This window comes from Magnolia sinica, chromosome 6 (assembly GCF_029962835.1).
Source record: "Magnolia sinica isolate HGM2019 chromosome 6, MsV1, whole genome shotgun sequence".
NCBI classification, from domain to species: Eukaryota; Viridiplantae; Streptophyta; class Magnoliopsida; order Magnoliales; family Magnoliaceae; genus Magnolia; species Magnolia sinica.
The window spans coordinates 19,723,207-19,735,745 of record NC_080578.1 but is presented as its reverse complement, the minus strand read 5'-3'; the positions used below and the strand labels follow the sequence as shown (position 1 = coordinate 19,735,745).

At 43.2% G+C, this 12,539-nt stretch overlaps 1 protein-coding gene across 1 annotated transcript; it reads left to right on the top strand.

Moving 5' to 3' along the window:
* The first annotated feature begins 254 nt into the window (after positions 1 to 254).
* LOC131248468 (protein HOTHEAD-like) lies at positions 255 to 8,392 on the top strand. Its single transcript, XM_058248745.1, has 5 exons — positions 255 to 614; positions 3,072 to 3,713; positions 5,988 to 6,388; positions 7,552 to 8,117; positions 8,216 to 8,392. The coding sequence occupies exons 1-5, from the start codon at positions 533 to 535 to the stop codon at positions 8,268 to 8,270; spliced, it is 1,746 nt and encodes a 581-aa protein (XP_058104728.1). The 5' UTR covers positions 255 to 532; the 3' UTR covers positions 8,271 to 8,392.
* Positions 8,393 to 12,539: the final 4,147 nt, after the last annotated feature.

The window sequence follows — 12,539 nt, the reverse complement described above, 5'->3', positions numbered from 1 at the left end:
TTTTTATTACCGGCACTAAAATGAGTTTTAAAACGGATGGACGGCTTGGATGTAACTCACATACATCACGGTGCACCCTACAGTCAGGGATCCTCCCACATCGCTCCAGCTGATAGGTTCAAAAGTCTAGCATGAACGCGCGCGTAGCCCATTAGTATTTTTATCCTACTCGCGCGAGTAGCTAAACAGAACCCTCCTATAAATTCTGCAATGTAAGAAACCACAGTGCGATATTGTCTGCCTGCATCGACCTTGTCGGACAGAGCTCCCTCTCTCTCTCTCTCTCATTCATGCATTGTTCGTGTCGACAATCTTTCAGGGCTAAAATCTTTTTATGGGGGTGTTTTGATATTCTTTAGTAAACGGTTTTTATAGGCGAAAAACCAAACAGGGGATCTTTGCATCGTAGCAACGAATTGCTGTCCAAATCGTTGGGATTTTTGCTATATAATTAGTCATCGGACTCATCTTCAAAACCCAAATCGTGAAATCTCTATCCTTTGATATTCTATTCATTTCTCAGTCAGAAAGGATGGCGTTTGGATGGTCGAATTTGATTGTAGCTGCTCTTGCTGGTGTTCTCTGCTTTCATGGCTTCTGTTACTCTGAACGAGGTAAGAGTAATTTCCTTGGTTTTTTTCTATTTTGGTATCGCATTCCCCTTCCCAATTCAAGCACCCGTTCAATGCACGGTTGGCGGGAATCTATGCGCACTTCGAAATTCGTATTTTCATAAGTCATTTCCGAAATGTGTGTTGAAATTCCCGCCTACGGTTGTTGGATGGTAGGAGATGTGTGCGCGTAGGCTTATACTTGCAAACAGAGCCCGCACAATCCTTTACCTTAGGAAGTGTTATATGACAGATTTACCCTTTGGTTCAGGGGCAAAATTGTCATTTAAAAAAAGCTTAGTTTTCAGTTCTTAGCTCATGCACAGGGAAGCGGATTGCGTACTCAGTAAATCTGTGGGGCCCGCTGTGATTTTTGTCTTTCATCCACTCCGTCCATCCGTTTTACCAGATAATTGTAGTCCTTGAATTCTAAATTGAAAAATATCTACATCGCAAGTGGACCACCCCATAGGTAATAGTGTGACTTGAACAGCAACCGTTGAAAACTTATTGGGGGCCATAGAAGTTTTAGATCAAGATTTTTTTTTTTTTTTTTGCTTTCATCCATGTCTTTGTGATATTATGAACAGGTTGGATGACAAATAAACATCACTTTAGGTTAGGAAGGTTTCAATGGTGGACATCATTATTTCCACTTTTTCCTATGGTGTGGTCCACTTGAGACTTGGATATGCTTAATTTTTTTTGTTTTGACGTAAAATTATCTGTAAAAACGAATGGACGGTGTGGATAAGAAGAATATTTCCATGGTGGGTCCCACGGAATTAAGCAGTACGCAATCCGCTTTCTATTCACAGGATCTTGCGTTTGGCATGAAGATTTCTAGAGTTACGCTTTGAGTTTAAGGAAATTCCTATTTTGCCATTATAGTTTTTAAGTAGCTCTGGACATTTTTGCACTAGTGTAGGGTAAAATTGTCTTTTCACAACAAAAAAAAAAAACCATCACCCGAGAGCTTCCATTCACAAGTGGGCACACGTGCAAATGTGAAACACCTGTGTGAGATCTGAGCTTTCCATGAGTTTGGAATTAATGCTCTGCCTAACAATCAGCCACAGCGGTTAAGATATTATTTTTTTTTGCTAAGCATTTATTTGTTTTAATGTGCTGTGGTCCAGCTGAGGTGTGAAATGTCCTGCCTCCCTGCGAGAAAAGTAAAGCTCAGAACTCGCACGTGTCGCATTAAGTTATGAGCCCACATGCCAACGTGAAAGTCTCCCACACGCGTGTGGAAGTATCCACCACCGTACTTGTAGGCTAACGAAGACCATCCAAATTTTGGTCACATATCCTACAGTGCATATCCCATAAGAAATCAAACTGATTGGAAGATCCTAACCGTCTACCATTAGCCACTGAGTTTGGACTGCTGACCATTTTCATTTCAACGGCCCATTCGATGGTTACAAACTGAATATTACGATCATACGTCCAGATATGCTCCTTCCACAATCAGACTCCCCATATTGGACCGTCTCGATTGACCGTGCGTGCCACATTGAAGAAATGGTTACCAATCTTAGCCGATGGTCCTGAAGTCACATTTCTCAATGTTTCTGTCAACGTGTCAGGTGGCTAGTGGTCGGTGCTCTGTAGGTCCCACCATGATGTATGTATATTATCCACGCCGTCCACCCATTTTCCCAAATCATTTTAGGCTTTAAACCCAAAAATAAGGCAGATCTAAATCATTTTAGGGTTTAAACCAAAAAAAAGGTAGATCTAAATATCAGGTGGACCATACCATAGAAAAACAGTAGTGATTGAATGTCCACCATTAAAATCCTCCTAAGGCCCATTGTAATGCTTATTTGACATCCAACCTGTTGAGTAGGTCATACAGATCTGGATGAAGGGAAAAAACAAATATGAGCTTGATCTAAAACTTCTATGGCTCTCAAGAAGCTTTTAACGGTGAGCATTCAATCAACACTGTTTCCTGTGACGTGGTCTACTTGAGATGTGGATCCAACTCACTTTTGGGCTCATACCATAAAATGATATGGAAAAATGGATGAACAGCGTGGATGAAACACATACATCATGGTGGAGCCCACAGAGCAACGACCACTAGCCATTGGCTGGTGGCAGGCTCACTAGCCAATCTGCGTCCGTTTGGGTCTGCTCTTATGATTACCCATACCTTGTTTGGTCGGGTTCAGGACCATTCGGGTTCAGGTCTTGTTTTCAGGTTGGCCTGGGTCAAATAAAGGTATGTATAGATTGTACACACTCATATGCAACTTTACACATGTGTGCTGTATAAATGAGCTTTCACACGTGCATATGGCTTAATAAGCCAAAACCCAATTAGACCCATTTTAACTAGGTCCAAATGGCCGACTCATTTATAAACTGGGTCCGGGTCCATAAAATCGGGTCGGGTCCATCGGATCCTAATTTTTCGAGAAAATCTCATTGTCCCTGTTATTCCTGCAGCTCCAAACTACACGTTCGTCCATGAAGCAACATCAGCACCGTCCATTTCATACTACGATTACATCATCATAGGTGGTGGCACCGCAGGGTGCCCTCTTGCAGCTACACTCTCACAGAATTTCAGTGTATTGCTCTTAGAGAGAGGTGGCTCTCCCTACGGCAATCCCAACATCACCAACCTAGCCTCCTTCGCCGACACCCTCGGCGATCTCTCGCCCACGTCAGCCTCCCAACGGTTCATTTCCGAGGACGGCGTCATCAACGCACGTGCAAGAGTTTTAGGCGGCGGGAGCTGTTTGAATGCCGGTTTCTACACACGTGCGGCCATGGAGTATGTACGGTCGGTGGGGTGGGATGAGAAGTTGGCAATCAAATCCTATCAGTGGGTCGAGAAGCTGGTAGCGTTCGAGCCACCGATGCTACAGTGGCAGACGGCGGTGCGAGATGGGCTGCTTGAAGTGGGGGTGTTGCCTTATAACGGATTCACGTATGATCATTTGTATGGGACGAAGGTTGGTGGGACTATCTTCGATCGTGATGGACATCGGCATACGGCGGCTGATTTGCTTGAGTATGCAAACCCCACAGGCCTTACTGTTCTTCTACGTGCGACTGTGCGTAGGGTCATGTTTAGGACGAAAGGTAATGAGTATTTATGATGCATGCTGATTTTGTGATCTGGGCTGTTCATTAGGTGGGTTAGATCTTGAATTAGTTTGTGTGGTGATTGTAAGGTGGACCACACATGCAAATTCATCAAATGTGGATCGTTAGCATTTATTTTTTATTCGAGAGTGGCCCACCTGATGATCAGACTCGGCTGATTTTTCTTTTGTAGTTGGGCTAACCATTGAGTGGCCCAGACCCACAAACCCAGGGAGGTCGGTTCCTGTGCAAGTGGTCCTAGATTATTTATTTATTTTTATTTTTATTTTTATTTTTTAAATTAGGACAGTTAATCTATCCTTCAAAATCACCCACCACAGAAACGGATTGGCTACTCCCTGCTAGTGGCTAGTGGTCGGTGCTCTGTGGGCCCCACTATGAAGTATCTCTTTTATCCATGCTGTTCATCCATTTTTACAGATTATTTTAGGGCATGATTCCAAAAATGTGAGGGATATAAATCTCAGGTGAACCACACCACAGGAAAACAATAGTGATTGGATATCCACCATTAAAATCCTACTAAGGCCCACTGTACTTTTTATTTGACATCTAATCTGTTGATTAGGTCATACAGACCTAGATGAAGGTAAAAGGCAAAGATCAGCTTGATCCAAAACTTTTATGGCCCCAAAAAGTTTTAAATGGTCGAAGTTCAATCAACACTGTTTCCTGTAATGTGGTCCATTTGAAATTGGGATATGTCTCATTTTTGGGCTCATACCATCAAATGATATAGAAAAATGGATGGACAGCATGGATGAAACACATACACCATGGTGGGGCCCACATAGCAACGACCCCTAGCCAATCCGTTCTCCCCATCCGGAAAGTTGAATGTTCCAAGCTTCATTGTCATGCAGGCTATCACGTGAATTAAGACCTTTTTGAAGGTTGTCTGTTGTTTTCTGTGATCTGGCTCACCTAATATTCTACAGGCTGATTTTCAGACATCTCATCACCATGAAATGGCTGACATAAAGTGGGTTAGATAGCATGGCCCACCAAAGAAAGTGATGGACAACAGAAACCTTTAAGATTCACGTGGTCACTCACATAAAGGTTGGACCTGGGCCTACTTTTTGTAGCATTGGCTCTTCTATATGCACAGGTTGGATGCCACACCACACATCTTAGTGGGCCACGCCCATCAATTGTAGAATAAGCTTCTTCTACAAGGGCTTTGAGAGGAATGGCTACTTAGTACACACACACATTCCATTTATCACATGCACCCTAAAAATAGATCCATCCATGACTTAGGTGGGCCACACCATAGATAGTAGTGGAGAGCGGATGCCCACCCATTGAAGCCTTGCTAATTGTATATAAGGTCCAGTGAGATGTGGTTTAGACATCTAGCCCATTAATTATGTGTGTCCCACTTGGATGAGGGCTCACACCTAGGTTTAGGCTATCCCAAAGCTCAGGTGGGCCTCACTAGTTCTTTTAGATGTTTCAGGCATGATTTCACATAGTGTGGCCTACTTGAGTTCCAAATATGGGTGATTTTTTGCAGATTCCATAAACTAGAGTGAATCCACCAAATGCATGGTGTGGATATCCATAACACATCATGGTGGGGGCGCACAGAGCTCGACCTCATGGGAAGTAGTACCATTTCTTACATGCATGCAGGGCTGTAAACGAGTTTAACCGAGGCCAGCCTGGCCCAACTCAGCTCTCCCAGCAGGCTACCCCAGCTTTAACTCAGCTCAGCTCAGTCAGCAGCTCGGGCCAGCTCAAGCCAAGTTCGAGCTGAACTTGAGCTCGATCTTTCAAGCCGAGTTTGAGCTTACAAGCTGTGTTCCAGTTTAGGTTTAGTTTTTGATATATATTATAATATATATTTTATTTAAATATATACAAAATATTTATACTAAGTGAACCTGATCCGAGTTGAATCAATTCGAACCGTGTCAAGTTTGGATCTGAGTCGAGTCGAGTTCAGTCTACCTTGTACTCAGCTTGAAATTTTTTCGAGTTCAAAAAAATCAGCTCAACTCAGCTCGAAACTAATTTTGAGCCTAGTTGGGTCGTGCTTTTCCGAGTCAAGTTGAGCGAGTTAACCAAGCTAACTCGATTCATGCACAGCTTATATGTCCATCCATTCATGTGGGTCTCTGTATGTGTCTGCCATAATTTTCATCTGACATGGATCAGCAACATGCATGCATGCTAATGTGAGAGAGCATGATGGTGATGGATGTATAGAAATACTGACAAGAGCCTTGTTCAACGTATTTACAGGAAAAACAAAGCCATTGGCTCATGGTGTAGTCTTCAGGGATGCAGCAGGGATCAAGCACAAGGCCTACCTAAGGCCTGGCTCCAAGAACGAGATCATCATCTCAGCTGGTGCCCTTGGCAGCCCACAGCTGTTGATGCTTAACGGTATTGGGCCAGCTGCCCACCTCAGATCCCTTGGCATCCAAGTGCTAGTAGACCAGCCCATGGTGGGCCAGGGCATGTCTGACAACCCCATGAATGCCATCTACGTCCCATCTCCTTCTCCCGTTGAAATCTCTCTCATACAAGTTGTAGGCATTACCAGATTCGGAAGCTACATAGAAGCCGCTAGCGGCTCTAACTTCGCTTCTGCTCCTTCATCCAACGGTCCTCAAAGAAACTTCGGCATGTTTTCACCTCAGGTCCTTCTTCCACTACTTTGGTGCACACGTGTGTGTAAACACGCACGTGTGGCAGTTACCTAATGACCCGGGTCCCAACTTATGTGTATGCGTGGATATGATTTGGACCCTTCATTCAGGGGGGGCAGTCTATGGAATGGGCCATAGACCAAAAACTACATTGATCTGACAATGTTATTCACGACCGTTGAATTAGTGAGACGGATGGATAATAGAAGATCATATGTTAGCAATGGACCATATTCATTGAGAAGGAGTTGGGGCCCACAATTTGAGATTGGTAAATGATTTGAACCGTTCATGTGCTTGGTGCTGCCATATACAAGCTATGGTCTCATAAGCACATTTAGTGATGATCCCGACCGTTGATTTTTAGAGATTAACGTGATCCGTTGAAAATTTTCTTTTTTCAAAGTTATTAATTCATGTACTGGCCCACAATCGTAGGTATCGGCGTCAGTTTCTTATAGCATGGGATCCAGAAACGAACGGTTCCAATCAATGGAACATTTAGCATGTGGACCCCACACAACACATGCTGGTCCTGAGTCGCAGAGGGCGAAATGAACTCAGTGTCCAAACAATGGGTGAGCCCATGCGATGGATGGACGGTTCATATCATGGCACGCCATACGCATGCAACCACGCTGCAAACACATGTACCTACGTGCATCTGCATTTATGAATAGGGAATTGTCACAGTGCTGACACTTCCAAAAGAGGCCAACATGAAATCCGTTCCATGAATTAGGTGCATCGCCTCATTTTCATTCTGGGTCCCAAAAATCAGGCTCATCAGACAGTTATGTGGGCCACACTAGATGGAATATTGAAAACCATGCCTAAACATCTAAATCCAGTCGATGTGGCCCATCTCTGTTTTTCAAAGGCCTTATTTTTTGTTTTCATTTCATCATTATGGGGTAATCTGATGAATGGATTGGATGGCATGTACACCCACAAAAGCTGTGGAAGGTTTTAATGGTTGAGATCCCCTCCAAACCGTTCTCTGTTTCTGATGGGGTTGATTTTAATCCGAATGGCCTAACATCGAAGGGCGCATCGTATGGATGGGTGGATCTGGTACACACATCACAGTGGACCCCACTGATGTGAAATTGAAAGACTATGAATTCTAATAGTTATATAATCCTCTATTGTAGACTGGCCAGCTTTCAACTGTCCCACCCAAACAAAGGACAGCAGATGCCATAGCCAGGGCCGTGGAAGCAATGAACGGCCTAGATGATGCCGCTTTCCGAGGCGGATTCATCATCGAGAAGATCATGGGCCCACTTTCAACAGGCCATCTCGAGCTTAGAAATCGGAACGCCAACGACAACCCCTCAGTCACTTTCAACTACTTCAAAGAACCACTGGATCTAAAAAGGTGTGTGGAAGGCATCAAGACGATCGAACGTGTGATCCAATCCAAACCGTTCACCAATTTCAGGTACCCATACATCACATTGAAGGCCCTCATCAACATGACCGTTAATTTCCCGGTGAATCGACGGCCGAGATACGCCAATGATTCGACGTCGCTGGAACAGTACTGTAAGGATACTGTCATGACCATATGGCACTACCATGGAGGGTGCCAGGTTGGCAAAGTCGTCGATCCGGATTATCGAGTACTCGGTGTGGACGGTCTTAGAGTGATCGACGGCTCTACTTTTACTTACTCACCTGGGACCAATCCACAAGCAACGGTCATGATGCTTGGAAGGTAATTTCTTGATCTTAACCATTTTATGTTCATGGGCCCCACATTATCAGGACCACACCTTGTTTTTTTTTTTTGACTTTGCGTGGTTGGTGATGCAGGTACATGGGAATTAAGATCCGGAACGAAAGGCTTGGAATGAACGGTCTGGATTAGAAGTTTTGGATCTAGTTAGTTATATATATGATTGTTTTGTGAGTGTTGGATATGATTGGATTAATCTTATATATTGAATGTTGTTGATGTTTTTATTTATTGGTTGGATGGATGCACTGAAATCGTAATGTTTCTAACTCTCGATTGGAATAGGTGGGCCGATCATAGGGAACTGAATCCTCTACTACACCTGGGACCCACCTGGATGTATATGACTACATCCAGGCCGTCCATCTGTATTGAAAACTTATTTTAGTGCATGATCCAAAAAATGAAGTAGATACAAATCTCAGATGGACCATATTACAGGAAACAGTGCCTAATTGAATATTAGAAACTTCTTGTGGGTCACAAAAGCTTTGGATCAAGATGATATTTGTGTGGTCTCTTCGTATAGGTATTTGTGACCTTATCAACAGGTTGGATGGAAAATAAACGTTCCGGTGGACTCCATGAAGTTTTTAATGATGGGGATTCAATCAAGACTACTTCACGTGGTGTGGTCCACTTAACATTTGGTCATGCTTCATTTTTGGGACCATATGGTAAAATGAGCTTTGAAAATGGTTGGACGGTGTGGATTTAAGGCACATACATCATTGTCAGCCCCACAGTCAGGGCCGCCGGAAAAATGGGGAGGAAACACCAACCACAAGTCGGACGCGGATTGCGTCCTACTCCCGCTAATCTCTGGCCACGAACGGTTAGTTCTGTCTGCGGGCCAACCGTGATGTATCTGTTTATCCATGTCGTCCATCTATTTCTGCGGTACCCACCTTAAAGTCTGTTTCACATACATCACGTCCATCCAGATTCCAGTGCAGCTCTGATGTTGGGCCCTGAGCCCAAAACTCGGTCCACATCAAACCTCACGTGGGCCACAACAGAGAAAACGCCCTCCATGAAATATTCAAATTATGTTTCAGGCCCACTTGAGGTTTGATTTGGACCGAGTTGTACCAATGGTCCAAAGGAGATCCAAGTAACATGGGCCTCACACTGACGTATTTATTATATCCACATCGTTCATCTATTTTCCCAGATCATTTTAGAGCATGAGCCCAAAAATGATTCATATCCAAAGCTCAAGTGAACCACACCACAAATAGAAGTGGGGACAATGATTCTCACCGTTAAAACATTTGTAGGGCCCAACATAACTTTATTTTCCGTCGAATATGCTCATAAGGACACACAGACCTGGATGAAGAAGAAAAACAACTGTGGACCCAAAAGGGTTTCAATGGTAGACGTTCAATCCCCCACTGCTTTTACCTTGTGGTCCACTTGATCTTTGGATCTGTCTTATTTTTAGGCTCAAGATTTACAACAATTTCACCAAATGGACGGACGGTTTGGATCAAATACATACCTCATGATGGGACCCACAGAACTTGGTGACGTCAACACACTTGCTAGATCGGTGGTGTGTGGTGCACCAGCCAATCGGCTTCCGGCACGGTGCGTCCAACAAGATTGCAGCGATTAGGGCATCTAAAACTTACCTAGGCCACTCCACTTGAATTTTGACATTTTGGGCTTTTTAATGTTTGGACGATGTGGCCCACCTGAGTTGCCGATCCACTTAATTTCGGCCTCTCTTTTCTAAATGGTGGGATACACCGGATTGTACGGCTTCGATGTGTACGCATTAATACGGGTAAGGTCGAACGCAATTTTTAAAATGGTGGGCACTGATGCACAAGTATACAGATCATCCAAATTGTGGGGATGGAAGCACATCTCTAAAATCACATTGATCAAGCAATCATAACCATCTAATTAATGGCTATCAAATGGATGGTTAAGAGAAACTTGGTGAGGTGTCCAAATTTTTGGGTTATAGTCCATCCATGCTTGAAGAAGAGATTTGGACGGACTGGATTTCCATACAACTGTTCCATGTGCATAGCTGAGATACAGGATTTCTACATGCATGCAATTTTACATTTTACATAATTTTTTTAATCAAACGTACAACTCATTAGAAGCCCAAAACAGAATAATCCACGCCGTTGGTTTGATATGTTCCAACGTGGATGGACCATTCCCGAGGATCATGTCAGGTTGGGAGGTCCCAAGTGAGTTGCATATAGATAGTTGTAGTTTTTTTAATTTTTTAACCTTCCATCTGTTGACCACATATTGAGCTAATGTTTATAGAACGGTTCAAACTAGAGCTAATATGGGACCGCACAATGAACAGCCTGGATTTAGCATGCATCACACGCAGACCTGTACACGAGTCTACCTAGCATGGCAGGGCTCAGCTCGACTCGGCCAGTAGCTAACCCCCAGCTCGGCTCAGTTCGATCAGCAGTTTAGGCCGGTTCAAGCCGGTGCAATATTTTTTCTCAAAAGTGCATCTTCAATTTTTCACGGAATGTAAAATGGTAACAATACTTTACGGGTATTTCATCAAACAGTCACAGGCAACATCAAAATCATGATTTGCGGAAAGATTTATAATGTGAAGCTTTTCTTCTAAGTGATTTATTTTGTATCCATTCATTCCTCGCTACTGATTGATCTCATAGAGAATGTATGCACCCGAAACAACACCGCATTAAGTCATTTCATTAAACACTTGGCGAGCAACATAAATATCAAAATAACCGAGTCACTGAGCCGATTTAATCCGAGTCAACTCAAGTTGAGGTTCAATCCGAGTTGAGTTGAACTCAGACCAACTCCAACTTGGCTTGAAATTTTTTCGAGATCCAAAAACCAACTCATCTAGTTCGAATCCAATTTTGAGCTGAGGCAATTTGAGCGCACTGACTGAGCTAACTCGACTCATGTACAGCTTGGATCACACATGCTTCGAGATTTAGAACACTGATATTTGGGCCCCTGCAATTTATTATTGGGCTTGCAATAAGACCCACAGCCACGGGGTTGCATCCGGGCCCAGTCGAACCATTTCCAAGCCCCATGGGTGAACTAAGGACTTGGGTTGAAGCCCAGCTGCGAAATGCTCAAGCTAAGTAGTCAACTGTATTAAACAAGTCAGGCCAGGTCATGGTTACTGATGAAACTTGTCTGAGTCGTCTCTGACTGGGTCAAACCTGATCTGGTGATGAGTCAAGCCCAACCCAGAACTGACTTGCGCAATCTTTTAACCATGGGCTAGACTGACCAACCTGTTGGGCTTTTAAGAATACTCGTACTGTTGCCACCCAATTAGTAATTGGGCTTACAAGTCATGCACAAGCCCACCCCAAGGGCGTGTGGGTTCAGACGGAACCAGCCCAAAGTAGGTTGGGTCCAAGTTGGTTTGGCCATCCAAGCTCCATTTCAACCAGAAAGGCCACAATGGCTATGGTTAGTATAGAAAGTTACCATATGGGGCTTGGCTATAATCAATTTTCTTTGTCAGGCCAATAAAATGGGCCCACCATAGCTTTAGGCCTAAAATTAAGACCCATACTTAGAATGATGAATGACCAGCCAAAAAAAAAAAAAGTAATTAAAAAGACTGGCAACCAAAGAATTTTAGGGAGTATGAATCTTCCCCGATGAAATTAATAAGGTGGTGTCAATGTTGGGTGAGTAGGGAATAGTTATAGGCTTTTGTGGGGAGAGTTTGCAATCCTTACTCCATTAGGATTTTCAAGGTGATAGTTACTAGGGACCCTCACGGAAATAACAAGGGAGAATGAAGATTCGAGAATTTAGTAGAAGCGTGGAAAATTTTGGCTAGGTAGCAAGATGTGACCGGCCCTATTGACAATGTTATACACGAAAACGAAAAGACATGGACATGGATCCACATGAAACTCAGCAAACTCCTGAAATGGCTGAATCTGACTTAGTATCTAAGCCATTGAATCATGAATGCATCAGCTATTCTAATATTAAAATTGGATCAAGATGAATGGTAAAAATATTTTTTTCCTTGGACCACGTGAGAATTTGTTAATATATTCGTTTGAATTTGTTGCTGTTTAATTTGAACATGTGTCACATGTGTAAAAAAGGGTATGAATTTGGTAAAATGTGTATAATTGGAAATAGTGTCGGTAATGCCAGAGTCATAGTCAATATGAATCAATCGAGCACTTATGACCCAAGGTGCTAAACTAGTCGGATTAGTACTAGACTTGTGAAGGTAAGCTTAACGATTTAACCACCAATTTTTACAGTGATTGGGCGATTTTAGAAGGACAAGGTTAGTCCTTCTAAAATCTCCCAATCACTGTAAAAATTGGTGGTTAAATCGTTAAGCTTACCTTCACAAGTCTAGTCCTAATCCGACTAGTTTAGCAC